General features: G+C 52.3%; 2 protein-coding genes across 17 annotated transcripts in view; one reads left to right on the top strand and one right to left on the bottom strand.

Moving 5' to 3' along the window:
- RPS6KC1 (ribosomal protein S6 kinase C1) overlaps nt 1-3,847 on the bottom strand; it is a 237,226-nt gene extending 233,379 nt beyond the window's left edge. For 7 of the 12 annotated variants that reach the window (XM_060178412.1, XM_060178413.1, XM_060178416.1 and 4 more), the window contains exon 1: nt 3,619-3,845. In XM_060178412.1, coding sequence (XP_060034395.1) covers nt 3,619-3,723 — 105 coding nt within the window. In that variant the 5' untranslated portion in view covers nt 3,724-3,845. Of the gene's footprint in view, nt 1-3,618 lie in introns of all 12 variants that reach the window. The other 5 variants (XM_060178417.1, XM_060178418.1, XM_060178414.1 and 2 more) reach the window with 3 other exon arrangements.
- A 2,188-nt stretch (nt 3,848-6,035) lies between these two features.
- ANGEL2 (angel homolog 2) lies at nt 6,036-21,183 on the top strand. 5 transcript variants are annotated; one of them, XM_060178425.1, is made up of 10 exons: nt 6,054-6,210; nt 8,037-8,207; nt 8,589-8,914; nt 10,886-11,139; nt 12,856-12,925; nt 14,079-14,500; nt 15,525-15,651; nt 16,016-16,073; nt 17,753-17,916; nt 20,497-21,183. In XM_060178425.1, exons 3-10 carry the CDS (start codon nt 8,596-8,598, stop codon nt 20,646-20,648), a joined length of 1,566 nt encoding a protein of 521 aa, XP_060034408.1. In that variant the 5' UTR covers nt 6,054-6,210; nt 8,037-8,207; nt 8,589-8,595; the 3' UTR covers nt 20,649-21,183. The 5 variants fall into 5 exon arrangements, 4 of the variants coding, with proteins under 4 accessions (XP_060034410.1, XP_060034407.1, XP_060034408.1 ...); XM_060178426.1 differs by having other exon boundaries at nt 6,148-6,166; XM_060178427.1 differs by lacking the exon at nt 8,037-8,207 and having other exon boundaries at nt 6,036-6,166.
- The last annotated feature ends 3,661 nt before the right edge of the window (nt 21,184-24,844 follow it).

Here is a 24,844-nt window from a genome sequence, read left to right as displayed (position 1 = left end):
GCAAAAGTAGCCTGAACTTTGCAGACACAGACAAGCAGGCTTACCAAGGGCAAAGGAGCAGAACGTGAAGACTCTCGGACCAGTAAACACGGCACATTCCCCTGAACGGGGGTGTCTAGAGAACCTCTGAGGAGGAAGACCGGCCAGTGGCAGAGGGCAGGGCACGGAGACAGCGGCTGCAAAGGAGCCAGAGGGGTGGGCAGAGTGCGGACACGAGTCTCAGAACTGACCGCGGTGTGCTGGGCCGCCCGGCCCACGAACAAACTAATCTGTAAAAGCAACAAACCAGGGGCCAGGCAGTGGCACACGTGACCATACGCAAGGACCCGGGTTCAAGCCCCCCTTCCAGCCCGCTTGGGAAATGCTTCAAGAGTAGTGAAGCGGGTACTGCAGATGTCTCTCTCCCTCCCCTCTCAACCGCTCTCTGTCCTGTCAAATAAAATAGAAAGATAAATGGCCCCCGGCCATAACCCTGGAGCCAAAGCAGCAGCTGGCAGGTGAAGCGCGAGCCCCCCGTCTGCCGGCCAGCCCACAGGTGCGCGCTCACGCTACAGGGCCCTGTGGACCCTCCTCTACCTGCCCTGCACCTGCCCACTCTGCACCTGCAGTCTCCCCATCTTGCACCCCAGGCTCCTCGGCGCTCATCCCGGGCCCCCGAGCCAGGGCCAGGACTCCTGCAGCGGCACAGCTGCCTGCGGTCCCATGCCACTTTCTTTCTTTATTTTTCCGCCCCCAGGGTCACCGCCGGTCACGCGTATGCTATTCGGCCCAGGAAGGTGGGGCAGCGGATAAACCACCACACTCTCAAGCGTGAGCTTCTGAGTTCCAACCCGGGCTTGGCAAATGCCAAAGTGACGCTCCGCTCTCTCTCTCTCCCTCACTGATAAATAAATAAGGCAAAGGAGACAGCACAGTGCTGGTGCGCCACACTATTCACACCTACGGCCCCAGAGGTTCCAAGTTCAATCCTTGGCACCACCATAAGCCAGAGCTGAGCAGTGCTGCAGTCTCTCCCTCATGAAAATAAATAAATGTGGTGGGCTGGGACGTGGCACAGTGGATAAAGCACTGGACTCTAAAGCACGAGGTTCTGAGTTCAATCCCCAGCGCACATGCGGTCCGGTTCTTTCTCTCCTATCTTTCTCATAAATAAATAAGTAAAATTTTTAAATTAAAGGGAGTCGGGTAGCGCAGCGGGTTAAGCGCAGGTGGCGCAAAGCGCAGGGACCGGCGTAAGGATCCCGGTTCGAGCCCCCGGCTCCCCACCCGCAGGGGAGTCGCTTCACAGGCGGTGAAGCAGGTCTGCAGGTGTCTGTCTTTCTCTCCCCCTCTCTGTCTTCCCCTCCTCTCTCCATTTCTCTCTGCCCTATCCAACATCATCAATAACAACAACAAGAACTACAACAATAAAACAACAAGGGCAACAAAAGGGAATAAATATTTTTAAAAATATTTTTAAATAAGTAAATAAATACATACATAAATTCGGGGCCAGGTGGGGGCGCACCTAGCTAAATGCTCACATTACAGTGCACAAATACCAGGGTTCAAGCCCCCGGTCCCCGCCTGCAGGGGGAAAGCTTCAGGAGTGGTGAAGAAGGGCTGCAGGGGTCTGTCTCTCTCTCTCTATCTCTAGCTCTCCCTCCTCTCTCAATTTCTCTGTCTCTATCCAATAATAAATAAGAAAATTTCAAAAAATAAAAAATAAAGGGAGCAGGTGGTGGCTACCTGATTGCGTGCACAAGGACGGGTTCAAGTCCCCGTCCCCACCTGCAGAGGGTAAGCTTCACAAGCGGTGAAGCAAGGCTGCAGGTGTCTCTGTCTCCCCCTTCTCTCTCAGTTTCGGACTGTCTCTATCAAATAAATAAATAAAAGGTAATTAAAACATTTAAAATGTCATAAATAAATAATAAATCCGTTTTCTATTTTCAAGTAAATACTAGAAGTAGGCTGGAAGTGAGAGATGAATACAGAATGCTCACTCTGGGTTAAGTGCACGTGGCCCCAAGCGCAGGGACCGTCGGAGGGATCCCGGTTCGAGCCCCCGGGTTCCCCACCTGCAGGGGAGTCGCTTCACAGGCGGTGAAGCAGGTCTGCAGGTGTCTGTCTGTCTCTCCCCCTCTCTGTCTTCCCCTCCTCCCTCCATTTCTCTCTGTCCTGTCCAACAACGACGGCATCATCATCAACAACAACAACCACAACGATGATAAAGGGAATAAATATCTGTAAATCCTGACAAGGCGCCCACTGCGCACAGCCGGGCTTCGTGGTCCCGCACCCGCACCCGCACCCGCACCCACACCCGCGGCGGTGGCGGCCTTGCCCGCACAGAGAGATGCAGCCGGCGGTGCCCGCCATGCGGGGGCGGGGGGCTCCCGCACCGGGTCCTTCCTGGAGGGGCCGCCCGTGGGTGCCGGAGCGGGAAGGGGCTGGGGGGGGGGGCGGCTTCCCGGGAGGCGATGGGCGATGGCGCGGCGGCACCCACGTCCCGGTCACCGGGGCAACACGGCCGAGGGCGGAGGGCGGGTCCCGGGGCCTGCGGGGCTGCGGCCTGTAACCGAGCAGGGCGGCCGAACCGGGGGCAGCGACGGGCGACGGGGACGACCCCTCCCCGCCCTGCACGATGACCCCTCCCCGCCCTGCACGATGACCCCTCCCCGCCCCGCACGGGGTCCCCCTGCACGATGACCCCTCCCCACCCCGCACGGGGTCCCCCTGCACGATGACCCCTCCCCGCCCCGCACGGGGTCCCCCTGCACGATGACCCCTCCCCGCCCCGCACGGGGTCGCCCTGCACGATGACCCCTCCCCACCCCGCCCGGGGTCCCCCTGCACGATGACCCCTCCCCATCCCGCACGGGGCCCCTGCCCGCCCTGCACGATGACCCCTCCCCACCCCGCACGGGGCCCCTGCCCGCCCTGCACGATGACCCCCTCCCCGCCCCGCACGGGGTCGCCCTGCACGATGACCCCCTCCCCACCCCGCACGGGGTCGCCCTGCACGATGACCCCCTCCCCACCCCGCACGGGGTCGCCCTGCACGATGACCCCCCTCCCCACCCCGCACGGGGTCCCCCTGCACGATGACCCCCCTCCACGCACGGGGTCGCCCTGCACGATGACCCCTCCCCGCCCCGCCCGGGGTCCCCCTGCACGATGACCCCTCCCCACCCCGCACGGGGCCCCTGCCCGCCCTGCACGATGACCCCCTCCCCGCCCCGCCCGGGGTCCCCCTGCACGATGACCCCCTCCCCGCCCCGCCCGGGGTCCCCCTGCACGATGACCCCTCCCCACCCCGCACGGGGTCCCTGCCCGCCCTGCACGATGACCCCTCCCCGCCCCGCACGGGGTCGCCCTGCACGATGACCCCTCCCCGCCCCGCACGGGGTCGCCCTGCACGATGACCCCTCCCCGCCCCGCACGGGGTCGCCCTGCACGATGACCCCCTCCCCGCCCCGCACGGGGTCCCCCTGCACGATGACCCCCCCCTCCACGCACGGGGTCCCCCTGCCCGCCCCGCCCGGGGTCCCTCCCCGCCCCGCCCGGCCCGCCCCGCCCGGGGTCCCCCGTCCCCGTCCCCGTCCGCGTCCGCACGACGACCCCGCCCGCCGCACTCACGCGCGCAGTGACTCTGTACACCGTGTAGCCGCGCGGGTGGCGCCGGGGGTCGGTGACGGTGTAGAAGCGGGCGAGGTCGGCGCCCGGGCCCCACGGCGAGCTCATCCTCCCCCGCCCCTCCGGGGACCGTGCGGGGACACCCCCCCCGGCGCCCCCGAGCTCCCGGCTGCCCAGACCGCGGCCGGCGGGCGGCCCGGACCCCGGCGCCTGCGCCCCGCGCTTCTGCTTCCGGGTCAGCGGCGGCGGACTTCCGGTCAGGAGGCAGCCCGGGCGGAAGGGGGCCGCGGGGATGGCGGCGCGCGGCTGGGCCTGCGGGGGCCGCGGGCGGGGATGCGGCCGGGCGCGTGGTGGCGCACCGGGTAGGGGCACCTGCCGCCATGCGCCGGGCCCGGGTTCGAGCCCCGCCCCACCTGCAGGGGAGCTTCGCGAATGGTGAAACAGGGCTCGGTCCCTCCCGACTCTGGCTGTCTCTAGCTAATAAATTGACTGCGAGTATTTGCATATATTTGCATACATTTGCATACATTTGCAAACATTTGCATGTGTTTGCGGTAGCGCAGTGGGTTGAGCGCTCGTGGCGCAAAGCACAAGGACCCGCGTGACGATCCCGGTTCGAGCCCCGGCTCCCCACCTGCAGGGGAGCCGCTTCCCAGGCGGTGAAGCAGGTCTGCAGGTGTCTGTCCTTCTCTCCCCCTCTCTGTCTTCCCCTCCTCTCTCCATGTCTCTCTGTCCTATCCAACAACAAAGACAACGATAATAACTACAGCAATAAAACAACAAGGACAACAAAAGGAATAAATAAATATTTTAAAAAAAAGAAAGAAAAATTAGGGAAAAAATAATAAGTCTAACTGTAAATTGAGAGCATAGTCAGAAAATAGGGTGGTATACAGAGGAAATGCACTTGATCCTTATTATTGGTGGGTTCTGTGTTTGCCATCTTGCCTACATGCTAAAATGTAGCAGTGACCCCACGATCACCCCTAGTGGCCTTTTGCAGTCTCTGCCCCAGGGCCATGTCCCTGCCCGCAGCTGCGTCCGTCCTGGAGTCCGCTCTGCCATCTTGCCTCCTTCCAAACTGTAGACTAGTGTCCTCCTCCTCCTCCTCCTCCTCCTCATCTGTTTAGCACCAGGTTTTCACATTTTTTGTACTTGTCTGTTGCTGGTGTTGCTATTTAAAACCTTCCCAGGGGGAGTGCGGACGGAGCTGAGTTGGTAAGTGCAAGTAGGCTGCCGTGCGGATGCGGTGCGCCTGCCTTCTGGGGAAAACAGAACAGCTTCTCTCAGACATGAGTGAGTTGCTGTCGGTGTGAACTCGATGCTGATGCGTCCAGAATTATATCAAGCACAGTCTCTTTGAGCAGGAGCACGTGTTGCACGCGGGTAGGTGATGATGGGGTGACTAAAGTATCCAGACCAGCCAGTCTCTTGAGTCGTAGCCCAGTCCTTTGCAGCCCTAGTGCACTGTAACTACAGACAGTACCCAGCACAGATAAAGAGAATCAACCATGGAGATACAAAGGCAAAAATCCTTCTCAGTGCAACTGACTTTTTTTTTTTTCTTTTTCTTCGTTTCTTTTTTTTTCTTTTTTTTTGCATCCAGGGTTGTCACTGGGGCTTGGTGCCTGCACTATGAATCCACTGCTCCTGGAGGCCATTTTCTCCATTCTTGTTGTCCTTGTTGCTTTTGTTGCGGTTGGATAGGACAGAAAGACTTCGAGAGAGGAGGGGAAGACAGAGATGGGGAGAAAAAGACAGACACCTGCAGACCTGCTTCACCCCTTGTGAAGCGATACCCTTACAGGTGGGGAGCCGGGGCTGGACCGGGATCCTTGTGCTGGTCCTTGGGCTTCCTGCCATGTGCAGGGTAGACAGCATAATGCAAAGAGACTCTCGTGCCTGAGGCTCCACAGTCAGATGATGTTTAATCCCCTGCACCACCATAAACCAGAGCTGAGCAGTGCTCTGGTAAAAAAAGGAAAAAAACAAAACAAAAATAAATAACCATTAATTCCCCCAATAAAGGAAAAAAAAAGATTTAAAAAAGTAAATAATAGATTATAAACATTCGTATACCCTGTTCGTTCTTTTTTTTTTAAGATTTTATTTGTTAATAAGAAAGACAAGAGGAGAAAGAACGAACCAAATATCCCTCTAGTACATGTGTGACCAGGAATTGAACTCAGCACCTCATGCTCAAGAGGCCAGCGCTTTACCCACTGCACCACCTCCTGGGCCACTCCGTCAGTTCTCAAACCAGCCCGGCGCTGCAGCTGCCGGTGGGCCCTGCTAAAGCTCCTGCAGCCCTGGGCACGGCTGCTCCTTTAAGACAGAGTCCGGTCATGCCCTCACCCGAGATGGCCGCGCCGGCTTCACCAGCTCTGCGCATGCTCGCCGACGCAAGCTCAGCGCCGCAACACGGGGTTCCTCCCAGCATGCTTTGCGGCCGGCCGGCGCGAGGCCGCAGGGTGATGGCGCCGCCCGGGGCGCGTGGCGGCTGAGCCGGCGGTGGCCCGGAGCCCCGGGGAGGATGGAAGCTTGGCGCTGTGTGAGGAGAGGCTACGGCCGCTGCTGTGTGGTGGGCAGAGGCCGGTCAGTAGGGCGGGGCGGCGGGCGGGATCGGGGCGGGGGGCCTGTCCTCGGACCGGCCCAAGTCGGGAGGCCCCGGGGCGCTGCCCCCGCTCGCCCGGACACCCCCCTCCCCGACACGCAGGGTTGGTTCGCCCCGCTCCGCCCGGAGACCTCGAGGCGTAGCCGGCGGTGCCGGTGTTGAGGGGCCTCGAGCTCGTGCAGCCCGGGGCCGGGCACCTGCACGGCGGGTCCTCCGCCCTCCCGACATGGAGGCCTGGGCCGGGCGCAGCTGGCACCTGGACAGCGGGTCCTTCCTCCCGACATGGAGACCTGGGCCGGGCGCAGCTGGCACCTGGCACAGCGGGTCCTTCCTCCCGACATGGAGACCTGGTCTGGGCGCAGCTGGCACCTGGCACAGCGGGTCCTTCCTCCCGACATGGAGACCTGGGCCGGGCGCAGCTGGCACCTGGCACAGCGGGTCCTTCCTCCCGACATGGAGACCTGGTCTGGGCGCAGCTGGCACCTGGCACAGCGGGTCCTGCCTCCCGACATGGAGACCTGGTCTGGGCGCAGCTGGCACCTGGACAGCGGGTCCTTCCTCCCGACATGGAGACCTGGTCTGGGCGCAGCTGGCACCTGGCACAGCGGGTCCTTCCTCCCGACATGGAGACCTGGTTCAGGCGCAACTGGCACCTGGCACAGCGGGTCCTGCCTCCCGATATGGAGACCTGGTCTGGGCGCAGCTGGCACCTGGGCAGCGGGTCCTTCCCTCCCGACATGGACACCTGGTTCAGGCACAGCTGGCACCTGGCACAGCGGGTCCTCCTTACCTCCCGACATGGACACCTGGTCCGGGCGCAGCTGGCACCTGGCATGGTGGGTCTTGCCTCCCGACATGGACACCTGGTCCAGGCGCAGCTGGCACCTGGCACAGCAGGTCCTCCCTCCCGACATGGATACCTGGTCCGGGCACAGCTGGCACCTGGCATGGCGGGTCCTCCCTCCCGACATGGAGACCTGGTCTGGGCATGGCTTGCACCTGGGCAGCGGGTCCTCCCTCCCAACATGGACACCTCAAACCCTGACCCTCAAACGATGCCATGCCTCTGAGGACGCATAGATCTGAGCTGATTGAAAAGGGATCTGTTTGAGAATGCAGACAAAAAAAAGTACATGTAGTAAACTTTGATGTGACTGTCTTCAGAAGAGCATCACACAGGTCATTTGATTTAAGCAAAATACCTTTTTTTTTTCCTTTAAGAGAAAAGAAAAAGAACTTTGTTTTATTGTGTAGGACAGAGAAATTTGGAGAGAAGAGGGGAGAGAAGCAGAGACACACCTGCAGCCCTGCTTCGCTGCTTGTGAAGCTTTCTCCCCTGCAGGGAGGGGCTGGGGCCTTGAACCCGGGTCCTTGAGCACTACAGTGTGTGCACTTAGCCAGGTGCACCACCACCTGGCCCCTGCAAAAGACCTTTGTGGGTGGAGATGACCATTTTTGATCCTACACCTTAGAAATGCAGCTTTACTGAATTGCAAGAGAGAGTCCTCTGAGCCTGGCTAAACTTTCTGGCAGAGTGGGGCAGTGAGAAGACACACTCCGGGTGTCCTGATGTGTGGTTTCTCGACGCCCGATCCCGCCGGGTGCCGCCTGGGGACGAGGGGGCAGGATGCACGGCTTCCTAAGAGTGCACAAGTCTATTCCCAAAACCGATAGCACTGCTGGGGAGGCATCTTGGCTCACAGGTCAAATGGGTGCTTTTGGATTTGGATCGTGGGTGAGTTCCTGGTCAGTGATCTTGTTCACTTCCTCTCAAAGAGAGAAGCCTTTTTTTTTTTTTTTTTTAAAGCAAATAAGTAAACGAGAGAAAAGAAGTCAGCCAAGAGATGTGCCTTCGTGGAGTGTGACGAGCATTGGGTTCTTAGCCGTGTCTGGAAACTGCAGCCTTGAGAGCAACTCCACAGACACCTCTGGACTGCAAGCCCAGGTCGGAGGAGCGAGCTGATTCTCTCTGATCACAGTCAGCTCACTGGCTCCATACTTGACTGAAGTGTTACATTGGCTGTGGGTTGTATGTGTCCGCTAGGTTGCAGTAGCTGCTAGAAAATAGACTCTGAACATCAGGCTGATGGTTGATTCATCTCTCCGTTGCCTTTTTGAAGCATGTGGTGTTTGGGCGGCCTGGCGGATTCTCTTAAGCATTTTGAATGCCACCCGCACGGGTGTAGAGTGTTGAGCTGTTGCTGTTAGTAGCTAACTCACGACCGCTCCTCCCCCTGCCCGTCTTAGAACTCGGATACTTAACTCAGACGTTATCTTGAGGAAACAGGCCTAGAAAACAGGTTCGGGGCGTGAGAGCTGCAGGAAGGCAGGCCTCAAGGAGTGTCTTTATTTCTTTTAGATACCCTATGTTGCCCCACCAACAGAAGAGTCTGGGCAGAGACCGCACCACACCGTGGGAGAAGCCGCAGAGGTGCTGCTGGGGCATACACATTTCTGGCTGTGTGAGGTGGCCTGGGTGCCATTCTCGCGCCCCGTACCCGTGCTTCAGCAGCTGGCATTTCTCACTGCATCGGACACCCACTTGTTTGTTTGAGTCTAGAAGTCAGTCTCGGTACTGGAGCTGGAGACCCGACCACCTGAGCCAGACATCCTTGCTTCACCTCTCTAGTTACAGCATGAGCTCTGAGGGAGGGGAGCCTTCATCCAAACGAAGAAAGCACCAAGGTAAAGGGGCTGTTTATCTTGGTGCAGAGACAGAAGCCAGACACGCAGGGAAACTGCCATCTCAAATCCTTCCGACCGGCAGCTTTTCGGGGCGTTTGGAGTTTATTTTGAGCCAGTGGTTTTCTCTTGAGGAAAAAGGTCATTTTTCTTAATATGAAGTCTGGAGCTGGGGAGATAGCTCAGCCTGTCAGGGCACCGGCTTGTATGTCAGAGGCCCCAGATTCACCCCTGGACATCAGCACACACCAGAATTGAGCCATGCTCTGCTTTCTCTCCGCCCCCATGCCCCCACTGTTTCTCATAAATAAGCCTTTAAAAATAGGACGTTTTTATTTTGATCTCCAATTATTTGTTCATTTCTGGCAATAAAAATAGAAGTGACTCTTGGAAAAAGAACAGAGGAATAAATTAAAACAGTAAGTTTAATTTACGAATACCTGTTTTCATCACTGCCAGGGCTTCCTTGCTGTGGGCTGGCTTTTTTTGGAGAGAGAGACAGAGAGAGAGAAAACGCAGCACAGAAGTTTCTTCCAGTGCCTTGGCTCCCCTGGGCCGAGTCCATGACGGAGTCGGCATGCTATCTAGGTGAGCTGTCTTACAAGCCCAAGAATAGTTGTTCAATTCTGTGGCTTTGCTTTTAAGATTTATTTTGAGCCGAGGGTAGACAGCATAATGCTTATGCAAACAGACTCTCATGCCTGAGGCTCCAAAGTCCCAGGTTCAATCCCCTGCACCACCATAAGCCAGAGCTGAGCAGGGCTCCGGTTAAAAAAAATATTTTTACAAGAGAGAGACCAGAGGACACCAAGCTGTGTGATGCTGGGGTTGACCAGGGACCTCACACATGCAAGTCCTTGCTCTGCCTGATGGACTGTCTCCTCAGTCTAAATTCATTCTTTTTTTTTTTTTTTTTAATATTTTATTTATTTATTTTAAAGAATTCATTTATTCATGAGAGAGACAGGAGGAGAGAAAGAACCAGCCATCACTCTGGTACATGTGCTGCTGGGGACCAAAATCAGGCCCTCATGGTTGAGAGTCCAGTGCTTTATCCACTGTGCCACTTCCAGGACCACTATTTATTTATTCATGAGTAAGACAGGAGGCGAGAGAGAAAGAACCAGCCATCACTCGGGTACATGTGCTGCCGGGGATTGAACTCAGGACCTCATGCTTGAGAGGTGTGCCCCCCCTCTTTTTTCCTTTTTCTTTCTTTTCTTTTTTAAATATTTATTCCCTTTTGTTGCCCTTGTTTTATTGTTGTAGTTATTGATGTCATCGTTGTTGGATAGGAGAGAATGAACTGGAGAGAGGAGGGGAAGACAGAGAGGGGGAGAGACAGACAGACACCTGCAGACCTGCCTCACCACCTGTGAAACGACTCCCCTGCAGGTGGGGAGCCGGGGGCTTGAACCGGGATCCTTAGGCCGGTCCTTGTGCTTTGTGCCCCTGCGCTTAACCCGCTGCGCTACCGCCCGACTCCCAGCTCGACACTTTTTTTTTTTTTTTTTTTGTTTCTTTATTGAGGAATTAGTTTTACATTCAACAGTAAATACAATAGTTTGTACATGCATAACATTCCCCAGTTTCCCATTTAACAATACAACCCCCACTAGGTCATTTATCATCCTTCATGGACCTGTATTCTCCCCACTCCGGCTCGACACTTTCTAAGTAAGCATGTTGGTGGCAGAGCCAGTAAAAGATAAAGACGTGGGAAAGTGCCGCCCCGTCTGCTCTCAGCTTTCTGAACACACTCAGCGCACAGAAAGACCCGCCGGGCCCCTTCACCGGCTTCCGCTCCGTGCCTCCCGCCATCAGTGTGCCGCTTCCCTGCCTTTGACACCGGCGTCTAATCTTCCAGGGCTCCTTGGCACATGGGGGATTTTAAAAGGCAAGAAAATACAGGCAGGAGAGACACTGCACAGCCCGCCTGCTAGTAACCACGTCTTGCCCGGTCTGTCTTCGCAGGCATGATAGAGCGGCACTGGGAGTATGTGTATACCCAGAGGAAAGAGGACGCCGAGCCCCTGCAAGACAAAGGTGACCCCGGATGTGAAGACGGGGAGAGCAGGTTTGACTTCTCAGTGATGTCCTATAACATACTTGCCCAGGACTTGCTGGAAGACAACGCCCACCTGTACAGACACTGCCGGCGGCCCGTCCTGCACTGGGCCTTTCGCTTCCCCAACATCTTCCAGGAAATAAAGCATCTCGATGCAGATGTAAGTGCCACGTATCCAAATCCCGACTTTCGCTCCCCTCAGAAATGCCCACGTCCGTTGATTTTATTACTGTTACTTTTACCAGAACACTGCTCAGCCATAGCTAATGGCGGTGTGGTGTGGGGGATTGAACCTGGGACTTTGGAGCCTCAGGCAGGAGAGTCTGAGGGTCTCTTTGCGTAACTATTCTGCTATCTACCCCCACCCACAACCCAATTTTTAAAAATATTTTATTTTTCTAATTTTATTCTATTTTTTTAACCAGAGCACTGCTCAGCTCTGGCTTTTGGTTGAGAATCCAGTGCTTTATCTACTGTGCCACCTCCCAGGCCACAGGAGAAAATATGCTGAGGTGTGCATTTAAAATAGGCCATTTAATTCAGAGGACCTAGTGGGGGTTGTATTGTTATATGGGAAACTGGGGAATGTTATGCATGTACAAACTATTGTACTTACTGTTGAATGTAAAACATTAATTCCCCAATTAAAAAAAAAGTGGAAAAAAAAATCCCCTGCTTTCCCCTTAAGATGGTTTTCTAGAAATAAGCTATTTTATCTTTTGCTAATAGCCTTGCCCCACCTTCTTTTTTTTTTAAATATTTATTTTATTTATTCCCTTTTGTTGCCCTTGTTGTTTTTCATTATTGTTGTTGTTGCTGATGTCATCATTGTTGGATAGGACAGAGAGAAATGGAGAGAGGAGGGGAAGACAGAGAGGAGGAGAGAAAGACAGACACCTGCAGACCTGCTTCACCGCTTGTGAAGTGACTCTGATGCAGGTGGGGTGCCGGGGGCTCTAACCGGGATCCTTATGCCGGTCCTTGTGCTTTGCGCCACCTGCGCTTAACCCGCTGTGCTACAGCCCGACTCCCCTTGCCCCACCTTCTTTCTGACTACAAAAATCCTTCCATTTTACACTACTCCTTTTTTTTTTTTTTTTTTTTTGCCTCCAGTGTCATTGCTGGGGCTTGGTGCCTGCACCACGAATCCACTGCTCCTGGAGGCCATCCCTTCCCCCAAAAAAATAAAATAAAATAGGCCATTTAGGTGGCCCGGAGGGTGGCATACTGGATAAAGCATTAAACTCTCAAGCTTGAGGTCCCAGGTTCAGTCCCTGGCAGCACATGTACCAGAATAATATCTGGTTCTTTCTCTCCTCCTGTCCTTCTCATTAATAAATAATACATTAAAATGAAAATAAAGGGGAGTCGGGCGGTAGCGCAGCGGGTTAAGCGCAGGTGGCGCAAAGTGCAAGGGCCATTGTAAGGATCCCGGTTCGAGACCCCGGCTTCCCACCTGCAGGGGAGTCGCTTCACAGGCGGTGAAGCAGGTCTGCAGGTGTCTGTCTGTCTCTCCCCCTCTCTGTCTTCCCCTCCTCTCTCCATTTCTCTCCTATCCAACAACGATGACATCAACAACAATAATAAAACAAGGGCAACAAAAGGGAATAAAAAAATTAAAGATTTTTAAAAAACAAACAATAAATAAAATATGCCATTTAGGGAGTATCCATCTCGTGTTGTTCAGAGACTGTGGTTTGGAGAGCTGGTTGGATTTGGAAGCATTAATTTGATGCTCTAAAAATGATGAAGAAAAGAGGATGACTAGTCTTTTATTCAACTTCACCAGGTGTTTAGAGCCTTAGAAACTCTTTAAAGGTTAGCACATCAGAACAGCCGTCTGCACCTTTCACTAAAGTTCTTTTCTCCTTCCAAGGTGCTTTGTCTGCAAGAAGTCCAAGAAGATCACTATGGAGCCGAGATCAGGCCGAGTCTAGAGTCACTGGGTGCGATGTCTCTTTAATTTAATTCCGCTAAATTTAATTTAATTCTGCTAAATTTAATTTAATTCCGCTAAATTGACGTCTGAAGGTCTTTGAGCTTCTAGCAGAGATGTATGGTGTGTCTGGGCCAAAAAAAAAATCTTAATTTTGCATAGACTTATCCCCACCAGAAAAGTGCAAGAAAAGATTGGATACTGCAAGTGGGAACTCTTGTACTGATGTATCATTTTATTCTTTTTTTTTTTTAAGACTTTTTTTTTTAATATTTTCCTTTTTTTTGTTGCCCTTGTTTTTATTGTTGTTGTAGATATTATTGTTGTTGCTATTGCTGTCGTTGTTGGATAGGACAGAGAGAAATGGAGAGAGGAGGGGAAGACAGAGAGGGGGAGAGAAAGACAGACACCTGCAGACCTGCTTCACCGCCTGTGCAGCGACTCCCCTGCAGGTGGGGAGCCGGGGGCTCGAACCGGGATCCTTCCGCCGGTCCCCGCGCTTTGCGCCACATGCGCTTAACTCGCTGTGCTACCGCTCGACTCCCCATTTTATTATTTTCTTAAAGATTTATTATAGTGGTCCAGGAGGTGGCGCAGTGGGTAAAGCATTGAACTCTCAAGCGTGTGGTCGGTCCCAAGTTCAGTTCCCAGCAGCACATGTACCAGAATGATGTCGGGTTCTTTCTCTCTCTCCTCCTATCTTTCTCATTAATAAAATATTTTTAAAAATCATTACACAAGAGAGTTTTTGTTTTGGACTGATTTATGTTATTAATGAGAAAGGGAAGGGGAAAGAGAAAAAGCACTCCTGGCACATGCCTCCTGGGACGTGAACTTGGGGCCCCCAAGCCCGAGCGTCCTGCACTTTCTCCACGGCCCGCTTCTCCGGCTGCCGCTGACCCCAGTCTCAGGTGAGATGCTCAGCCTCGACGGGCGTGAGAGCAGAGCCCTGGAGGGAACTTTCTGAGCAGGACGGCGCGGCGAGGCCCCTGAGGGCGGAGCGCGGAGTGTGGGCAGGAGCACGAACAAGAGGCCCAGCTTGTGGGCGGCAGCCTGTGTGCAGAGGCAGGTCTCAGCCTCCCGGCCTGCAGGGACGGACACTGTGACGAGACCTGTAAGGTCCGGGCGGCGTGAGCGTGAGAGTCGTCCCTTGCTTCTCTTAGGCTACCACTGCGAATACAAGATGCGGACGGGCAGGAAGCCCGACGGCTGCGCCATCTGCTTCAAGCACTCCAAGTTCTCCCTCTTGGCGGTGAGCCCTGTGGAGTTCTACCGCCGCGATGTCCCCCTGCTGGACAGAGACAACGTGGGGCTGGTGTTGCTCCTGCGGCCCAGAGTCCCGAGCGCGGCCTCCCGGGCCATCTGCGTGGCCAACACACACCTCTTGTACAATCCCAGGCGGGGTGACATCAAGCTGACCCAGCTGGCCATGCTCCTGGCCGAGATTGCCAGCGTGGCCCGCCAGACGGACGGCAGCTGCTGCCCCATCGTCATGTGTGGTGACTTCAATTCAGTCCCCGGCTCTCCTCTCTACACCTTCATACGGGACGGAAAGCTCAACTACGCGGGACTGGCCATCGGAAAGGTGGGCTGGCTGGCGGGGGGCCCTCTGCGCCGTAAAGAATCTGTGTTCACGCCATAAGATTTCAGGAAAACGCTTTTCTGCTGGGAGAAATTTGAGAGAACACAGGGTGGGGGAGGAGAAGATAAACGCATTGACAGCCGGGCACGCTGCAGAAAGAAGGGGCCTCTCGCAGGGCTAGGGCAGAGGCCTGGGGAGTCCCGGTGGCGCAGCGGGTTAAGCGCAGGTGGCGCAAAGCGCAAGGACCAGCGTCAGGATCCCGGTTCGAGCCCCCGGCTCCCCACCTGCAGGGGAGTCGCTTCACAGGCAGTGATGCAGGTCTGCAGGTGTCTGTCTTTCTCTCCCCCTCTCTGTCTTCCCCTCCTCTCTCCATTTCTCTCTGTCCTAGCCACCAACAGCAACATTAATAACAACAACAATAATGAAAAACAACAAGGGCAACAAAAGGGAAAATAAATAGAAAAAATTTTTTTAGAGAAAGGACAAATCCTTTAGATATGGGTGACTATCTTTGTTGTCTCTACATCTTCATTTCCATTGTCCCTTCTTTCACCTGCTCTACACCATGTGACCCTTAGTATATTCAACCAAAATAAGCTCTCCGCACTGAGAGTTGTTGAGAACATTTCTTTCGTTTTTAAAGATTGTTTTAAATATTTATTTCCTTTCTGTTGCTCTTGTTTTTATTGTTGTTGTAGTTATTATTGTTGTTGATGCCGTCATTGTTTGATAGGACAGAGAAAAATAGAGAGGAGGGGAAGACAGAGGGGGGGAGAGAAAGACAGACACCTGCAGACCTGCTTCACCGCCTGTGAAGCGACTCCCTGCAGGTGGGGAGCTGGGGGCTCGAACCGGGATCCTTACGCCGGTCCTTGCGCTTTGCGCCACATGTGAACAGTATTTTATAAGCACAGGGTTTATTGAGTAAATAAATAAAAGGACATACCTTTTATTTCAGACCGACTTTTTCTGCACAGAAATGATCGGGCGTTGACTCACTCAAGACACCTGTTGACATTCTGTTTAGGTCTCTGGCCAGGAGCAGTCTGCACGGGGCCAAAGAATCCTATCTATTCCAATCTGGCCCCCAAGCCTCGGAATCTCCCAGAACTGTGTGTATGAGCTACAGCAGGTCCCCAGAGCAGAGAAGACAGGTAAGTGTCTGCGCCACACTGCCAGTGGTCTTCATCATGGCGGCCCCTGGGAAGATGCGCAGCTAGAAGTCTAATGGCTGCCGTCCCCGGGTGCGGGACGTAGTGGGTGGAGAGTGGGCTGGTGCGCATTTCTCCCCGCGGGAGCTCTGACTTGACCTGTCTAAAGTCGAGCTCTGCAGTTATCTTCGCGGACTCCTCGCATGCCGATTCGGAAAGGTTTGCTAGCTCTGGAGAGACCGTAAAAGCCAAGATTCCAGGCGTGTGTTTAGTAGGCGTGTGACTAAACACGTGCCTCGCGCTGCTCCTGGAGCGGGCGGAGTGCGCTGGCGTGGTGGTGGTGACATGCCTCTCTGGCCTCTTACAGACACGGACCCAACACAGACAGAGCTGGACAAAGCAGAGGTCCTAGGGATGCCCGAAAAGTGAGTTCTGGAAAGAGCATCGTTCCCCTGCAGACTTAGAGTTAAAAAGTAAAATCCAGGGAGTCAGGCGGTGGCGCAGCGGGTTAAGCACACGTGGTGCAAAGCTCAGGGACCATAGTAAGGATCACGGTTCGAGCCCCCGGCTCCCCACCTGCAGGGGAGTCGCTTCCCAGGTGGTGAAGCAGGTCTGCAGGTGTCTGTCTTTCTCTCCCCATCTCTGTCTTCCCCTCCTCTCTCCATTTCTCTCTGTCCTATCCAACAATGACGACATCAACAACAACAACAATAATAATAACTACAGCAATAAAAAACAAGGGCAACAAAAGGGAAAAATAAATAGTAAAACAAAAGTAGAATCCACCGGGACGGATAGCAGTGTGCCCTGTATGTAGATTACTGTGTTACCAGGAGCACGGGCCCAGGTTCAAGCCCAGGTCCCCACCAGCAAGGGTGGAGGCTTCACTAGCAGTGGAACAGGGCTGCAGGTGTCCCCCCACGCACACCGCCTCTATCACCTCTGCTCCTATGAAAAATAATTGTTTTTAAAATCCTAGGGGAGAAAAATAAATCTGTTTAGGAGATCACGTCTCAGAAATGACATCCAGAATATGGTGTGTGGTGACAAGTGCCGGCTATGGCAAACCCTGGCTACCTCTAGCCGTGTGGTTCAGGCAGGAAACATGGTCTCTGAGGCCGTCTCATCTGCGAGGGGAGCGCCTCTGTGCGCGTTAGGTCGGAAAGCAGCTGCGAAGGCCAGAGGCCGCCAGACGGTCTGCACCTGGATGGAGTCACGGAGAGGAAGCAGCCTGTCCCCGGCCCTGAACCAGCTCATTTCCGTCTCGTCTCGTCTCGTCTCGTCTCATCTCACTGTGTTGGCATCTTGTGCCTGTCTGTCTAGGTGTTGGATAGTGGCAGATAAATCAAGAAGGGGGAAGACAGAGAGAGAGAGACACCTGCAGCCCTGCTTCACTGCTTGCGAACATCCCCCCCCCCCCCCCCGCAGGTGGGGACCGGGGGCTTGAACCTGGGTCCTTGCACACTGTGATGTGTGCATTCAGCCGGGTACAACACCGCTGGACCTGCGTTCAATATTTATAAGATGGTCTCTCCTTTACCCACTTGCCAGCCCCCTTCCACAAATAACATTTTTATTTTCCCTTTTGTTGCCCTTGTTGTTTTTTATTGTTGTTGTAGTTATTGTTGTAGTTATTATTGTTGTCATCGTTGTTGGATAGGACAGAGAGAAATGGAGCGAGGAGGGGAAGACAGAGAGGGGGAGAGAAAGACAGACACCTGCAGACCCGCTTCACCGCCTGTGAAGTGACTCCCCTGCAGGTGGGGAGCCGGGGGCTCAAACCGGGACCCTTGAGCCGTTCCTTGCACTTTGCGCCACGTGCGCTTAACCCACCGCCCGACTCCCAGGTAACCTCTTTTTTAATTCAAAAACTTCACTTACAAATCACCTTGTTAAGATACTAAGCCTCCCCGCTTTGTGAAACGTGAGTATCACTGCTTAGACAGACGTCTGCTGAGCCGGGAAAGGGTCTGTTCAACAGCTGGCCCTGGCCCTGGCCCTGGCGCCTGCCTGTGTCTGGAAGCCCGGCGGAAACGTGTGCAGGTGCTGGAGTTAGAGACACAGGAGGGTCCCCTTGAAGACAGAGGCCCTTTCTCGGCCGCAGGTCACCGTCCAGTCTGCGGCACCACTTCAGCCTGTCGTCGGCCTACTCGCACTACGTGCCCGGCACCGGGGTCCCAGAGGTCACCACCTGCCATTCCCGCAGCGCCCTGACCGTGGACTACATTTTCTACTCGGCGGACAAGGACGAGGCGGCCGGAAGGCCAGGTAAAGACAGCTCTGCTCCAGGCTTCCGCCAGGGGCTCAGCGCCTGGGGCCTCCAGGTGGAGAGCTAGTCAGGCGGCCCCACGAAGCCCAGACTTGGCAGTTACAAACGATCCCACACTGGTGACACCACACACACACACACACACACACACACACACACACACACACACACACACACACACACACACACACTGGTGACATCACACACACACACACACACATACCTCCACTCAGTTTCCTCCAGGAGATGGAGGGAGCGAATGCCCTCAGGGCCAAGTGCGGCTGAGCAGCAGACCCCCCCCACACACCCGCCCCTCTGGTCCAAACATCGGCTTCTGGCATAGCCCTTCCTGCTTCTCCTTTTTCATTTATTTACTTCTCTATTTTCCCTTTTGTTGCCCTTGTTGTTTAACGTTGTTGTTATTGATGTCGTTGTTGTTGGATAGGACAGAGAGAAATGGAGAGAGGAGAAGACAGGAGGAGAGAAAGACAGACACCTGCAGACCTGCTTCACCGCCTGTGAAGCGACTCCCCTGCAGGTGGGGAGCCGGGGGCTCGAACTGGGATCCTTACGCCGGTCCTTGAGCTTTGCACCACCTGTGCTTAACCCGCTGCGCCACCGCCCGACTCCCACCTGTTTCTCCTTTTACCTGCCACTCCCTGGTTCCATGCCAGTCGCTGGGCCTGCCAGCTCGGCGACTCTGTGTTGATGGAGGTGTGCGGCCTTCTCTGTGGGCTGTACTGGGCCCACTGGCCCTGGTACAGCCGGTCTCCCTGAGAAAGAGAAGGAGAAGTCTGTAATACAACTGTCTTCAAACAGCAAAACCACCAAAACTTCTCTTTGTAACGATTCAGTGAAAATCAAGTTTTAAATATTATCCTGGGGAAGAATTTTCAAATAACCACAAGTTGGGTCCTGGAGTCAGCATAATGGTTCTGCAGAAGACTTTCCTGCCTCAGTCTCATAGGTTCCAGGTTCAATTCCTGATTGAACCACCATCAGCCAGAGCTGGGCAGTCCTTTGGAGGTTTCTCTCATCTCTCTCTCTGTGTCTGTCATTAAAATAAAATCTTTAAACATGTATTTGGAAAGTAAAGACGTATGGATTTATTTGAGAACCAGAACGTCCTCTGCCAGGGAGGGCACAGAGGACTCCGCCGCCTCCCGGCCAGCCCTCTCATTTCTGTCTCTCTCTCTCTCTGTCTCCTACTGAGGCCACCCTTCACATGTCCCTTAGCAAAAAGCCTGCTGCTGTCATTTGACGATTTTGCTAGTTGTCGTTCCAGAAGTGGCCACTGGGTGGCGGGAGTGCGGCACGAAGCAGCAGATGTCGCCGTGCTGCTCTGGGGTCCTCTCTCCTGGGCTGCCGGGCGCCACCGCACACCCGCACACCCGCGCCCTGTAGCTGAGTCTGCTGATGAGAGAGGGATTTTCCCCATCCTCCCTTCCTTCCTTCCTTCCTTCCTTCCTTCCTTCCTTCCTTCCTCCATTCCTTCCTCCATTCCTTCCTCCATTCCTTCCTTCCTTCCTCCATTCCTTCCTTTCTTCCTTCCTTCCTTTCCCTCCTTTCTTCCTTCCTTCCTTTCTTTCTTTCTCTTATCGATTGATGAGAGAGAAAGGATAGAGAGAGCCAGGCATCACTCTGGCACATGTGCTGCCGGGGACTGAACTCAGGACCTTCTGCTTGAGAGCCCGCTGCTTTATCACTGCACCCCCCCACCCCCGCACCATGGGATGTGAATTTCTTTATTTCTTTTTAAGATTTTTAAAAAATATTTATTTTTGGTGGTCCGGGAGGTGGTGCAGTAGATAAAGCATCGGACTCTCAGGCATGAGGTCCAGAGTTCAATCCCCGGCAGCACATGTACCAGAGTGATGTCTGGTTCTCTCTCTCTCACCTCCTATCTTTCTCATAAATAGATAAATTCTTTTAAAAATACATATATTTATTTGTGTATTTATTTCCTTTTTGTTGCCCTTGTTTTTATCATTGTTGTAGTTACTGTTGTCGTCGTCATTGTTGGATAGGACAGAGAGAAATGGAGAGAGGAGGGGAAGACAGAGAGGGGGAGAGAAAGACAGACACCTGCAGACCTGCTTCACCGCCTGGGAAGCGACTCCCCTGCAGGTGGGGAGCCGGGGCTCGAACCAGGATCCTTATGCCGGTCCTTGTGCTTTACACCACGTGCAGAGAGATGAATTTCTTATGCAGTTGTTGACCCTTTACTTTCAGCACTTAAGTATGACGTTAATATTTTCTTCTAAAGATGATATGCAGAACTTGGAAAAGAAAAAACACCTAAAACTGCAGCATGACTGAAATTTTAATCAGGATGTAGCTCCAGTTCCAAAATAATTTCATAGTAGACTTCCAGAAAGGTACCATATATATATGTGTGTATATATATATATATATATATATATATATATATATATATATTATTATTGCTTGGGATTTGTACGATTCAACAAGGGCAACAAAAGGGAATAACTAAATATTTTTTAGAAATTAAAAAAAAGGATTTGTACGATTTACAACAAGCTATTGATAGTGTCACTGACCGTTCTTCTCCAACATAGGATCTGAAGTTGCTTTGGTTGGTGGCTTGAAACTTCTAGCGAGGCTGTCACTTCTCACAGAACAAGACTTGTGGACAGTTAATGGACTCCCAAATGAAAACAACTCTTCAGATCACCTGCCTTTGTTGGCTAAGTTCAGGCTTGAGCTTTGACTCAAGATTCTACCTGTACTTTCTTTTCCAACCTACATTCTCTGTTAAGGAATGTAAAGTCTTTTTTTTTTTTTTTTAAGAGTTTGCATGTTTATTTTTGCACTGTGGAACTTTGGAAGAAATGGTATTAAAATACCTGATAAAGGTATCACAAGCAGCAAGTTTACAGCTTTTTAATAATTAAATATTTTTTTAGATCAAAATGTTCTTTACTGTAAAAAAAATTTGTAAATATTTTTTATTCTAAATCCAGTAAAATTGTCGATGATCTTTTTAAAATAGTGCCCTCTTTATAAAAAAAAAAAATTACTGGGGCTGGGTGGTGGACACCTGGTTAGTGTGCAGGTTCGAGCCCCCAGTCCCCACCTGCGGGGGGGAAGCTCCACTAGAGGTGAAGCAGGGCTGCAGAGGTCTGTCTCTCCTTCTCCATCTCCCCCTACCCTCTCCATTTCTGGCTGTCTCTAGCCAATAAATAAGTATAATAAAAATTTTTAAGAATTTATTAAAAAATAAAAACTACTTTCTTTAAAGTGTTCACATCGCCAGTGTGTTTTGAACCCTGTCGCAGGCCTGTTTCGTGGGGGAACCGTGTCCCAGGACGAATGGGGCGGGCAGTCTTTCCTGAGGCAGACACCCTCACGGGAGGCCTGGAACGACAGACAGACACCGGGCCGAGCCTGCCTTTCCCTCACAGCTCTCCTCTGGCCCCTGCCGTTTCAAGAAATGAACCCTGGGGAGGGCAGAGGTTTCCTCCTCTGGAAGCACTTCTGTACATGTATCTCTTACCAGGAAGCTTGTCTTCGGAACAAGGGGGCAGCTCTACGATCCTTGTCACTTTGCCTCCGCAGTTGGAGGAGGCCAGCAGACACATCGTGCTAAATCTCCACGCGGTGCTGAGCTAAGTACTAGCTGTAATGTCACGTCGGTTTCATTTCTGAAGCCTTCCTTCCTAATCATGTAGCAGTCAGAGTCATTGCTGACATTTTTTATGAAGTGGTTAATAGTTAATCTAATAAATGCCACAGTTGACCCTACGTTGAAGTGTTGGAGTCAAAATAAAAAAAATAATAAAAACCTGAAACCTCTGGGGGCCATCGGCGCAGCGGGTTAAGCGCACATGGCACGAAGCGCAAAGACCGGCGTAAGGGTCCCGGTTCGAGCCCCCCGCTCCCCACTTGCAGGGGAGTCGCTTCACAAGCGGTGAAGCGGGTCTGCAGGTGTCTTATCTTTTCCCTCTCTGTCTTCCATTCCTCTCTCGATTTCCCTTTTCCTGTCCAACAACAGCAATGGCAACAATAACAAGGGCGACAAAATGGAAAAAATGGCCTCCCAGAGCAGTGGATTCTTAATGCAGGCACCGAGCCCCAGTGATGACCCTGGATGCCAAAAACAAACAAACAAAAAACCAACCTGAAACTTCCCTCCTCTTTTTAGATATGGACGTCAGAGGACTACGTGCAGTCTCACCAGCAATGACTTATATGATTGGTATTGGATTGTAAGGAATCACGGAAGCCCGTGTGCGTTTCTGAAATGGCAAAGCGGCAGCTGTCACACAGATTTTACACTGGGGAGGAAACACTCGAGAACAAAGCGTGTAGGCAGTCATCGGGAAAACAAAGTGGATGCCCTCCCATACCCCAAAAGTGGCTACCAAGATTTGACTAGAAACGTTGGTTCTTTGTTGTCTAGTGCCAGTTGTATTACATGGCCTTAGACGTCTGACTTCTCTTTTTCATCTTCAGTATTGGCTTTTTCATTTTTATTTGCACTGTCAACCAGAGTTATGGAATTTTCCATATTTGGTAGCAACGCTCGTCAGAATACTAGATGCCCTCATGTCAAACGCTGTCATAACCAAATTATGATAGTTTATCCCTTGACAGAACTAAAGGGGTAAAAAAAAAAAAAATAGGGAGTCAGGCAGTAGCGCAGCGGGTTAAGCGCAGGTGGCGCAAAGCGCAAGGACCGACGTCAGGATCCCGGTTCGAGCCCCCGGCTCCCCACCTGCAGGGGAGTCGCTTCCCAGGCGGTGAAGCAGGTCTGCAGGTGTCTGTCTTTCTCTCCCCCTCTCTGTCTTCCCCTCCTCGCTCCATTTCTCTCTGTCCTAACAACAAACGACAACAACAATAATTACAACAACAAGAGCAACAAAAGGGAATAAATATTTAAATATATATATATTTTTTTTAACTGTATTGTTATGTGAATTTGCCATTGCTGACATTGCTGAAAACCTCCGAGAAATCTTGACAGCCCCGGTTTTGATGTCCTATACTGTGATGTCGGGGCCTGTTCTCAAGCTCTGATCCGACTACCACAAAATCTGGTGCATGGGTGTTTCAGTGGAAGAACTCGCGCCTGCCCACTACCACAGAATCGCCTCACACTATAACTTAAGAGGATCAAGTGTTTGTGAGCTGGGAACCGGAGGTCACAACAGAGCCTTCTCAGAAGTCTTTAGGATGCCACTAAAAGCTGCTGTCCACCTTTCTTTACTGCATTTCGGGGAGGAGTGAGGATCCCGGGTTTTACGCGGCCACCAGTGGAAGTTGGCTGGCTGCTGAGACGGCCATACTTAGCCTTGTGGTGAACAGGGGGAGGAGATCACACAGTAATGAGACTATGAAGCCTTCCATGTCAAGATGGTAGGCAGGCTTGAAATCTGACTTGGTTTTTACCAGAGCCCTGCTCAGCTCTGGCTTATGGTGGTGCTGGGGCTTGAACCTGGGGCTCTGGAGCCTCAGGCATGAAATTCAGACTTCCGTAGTAATTTAGCAACTGGCCGTTGTCAACTGTGCTCAAGGGACTAGGGAAGCAGAGAAGTCCTTTGCACTCTGTCCCTGGAGACTAATAAATTATCCTAACTAGCACACCTGTGTCTGAAGTCTCTCCTTCCACCTTTACTACTTAGGATGGTGTTCAATATAAGCGAGTTAAGAGGTGCCCAGGCAGACACTTAACATAGTCTGAAAGCTGTAACAGACGAAGGTGAGAGTGATGTGTAGTAAGCGGGCACGGGCAAGAATTAGTCTTAACATTTGGAGCAGACAATCCTTCAGTTTCCAGGAGGATTTTATTAAAGTCCCATGCTGTGTATAAAGATACAAGTTATGAGAAAAACGTTACCTTGGAACATGCACAGAGCTGGCATTCTCTAAAAAATGCCAGTATACATACAAGTCCTGATTTACTTAGAAAAATACCCACTAAAACAATCACAGCTTTTTTTTTTTTTTTTTAAAGTGTATTGGCCAGAACAAAGTCCAACAAGATTCTGAATTGTATGTCAAAAGAACTGTACAGCTTATAAAAGTGTTGGGCATAGTAAGAATACTGAATTAAGATTTCCAAAGTTCCTATTTATCAATATCTATTAATAAAACCCTTATGAAATAACTGGCCTAGAAAAAGTGAAATGCTCGTGATTTCAGAGTGTATAGAAAATACTAGCTACCACCTTCTGAAATAAAGTGTACGCAAAACAGCACGACATGTCTAAAATCAAGGTTTCCGCCACTCACTTAAATTTGGCATCTATTGCCTAGGAAGGCTTCAGCATCAAACTTGGCTTGCACTAGTAACTTCCAAAACCTAGGTGTCAAATCACTGATAGTCTTCTGAATTCTAGTCAATCTTACACTCAGCTTTGTGGGAAGTCAATCACGTCACGACCGATCGGATTCTGTTGTTCTTAATCTTATTTTTAGCCCAATTAATGTGCTAGAATTTAGTAGGAGTTTGGTACTTTTCCTACATCTTATAAATGACCATGTCCCGTAGGCATTAAAAATAGAATGACAACTGTGAAGATTTTAAATAAATCTTCATGTTTCTGTGACGAAGCCTTGCTTCAGGGAAACAGTCTTAAAAATCAAAAGAATGAAATCAAGTCCTTAATTAAATCACCAAAGTAGCTGGCAGTTTTAAGGCTCATAATTAGCATATTGGAAACAGTTGTATTCCCCTCTTTTGCCCCCTTTTTCTGTGGAAAACAGGCTTTGCAGCAACTGCTGACACTTCTTCAGGTGGGCAGTTCCTAAACTGGTTCAGACCGGGCAACACCGAAGTTCTACTTGGAAAACCCCAGCCCGCACCCTCAGGCCGACTGCGGTGCGGGAGGAGTCGAGTCTCTGGCTACAAGAAAAGGTTCGGGTTGGAAAGCCAGAGACACCCATCTGCTGTCACACTGGGGG

The sequence above is a fragment of the Erinaceus europaeus genome, chromosome 19 (assembly GCF_950295315.1).
Source record: "Erinaceus europaeus chromosome 19, mEriEur2.1, whole genome shotgun sequence".
Lineage (NCBI taxonomy): Eukaryota > Metazoa > Chordata > Mammalia > Eulipotyphla > Erinaceidae > Erinaceus > Erinaceus europaeus.
This window is presented reverse-complemented; position numbering and strand designations above follow the sequence as displayed.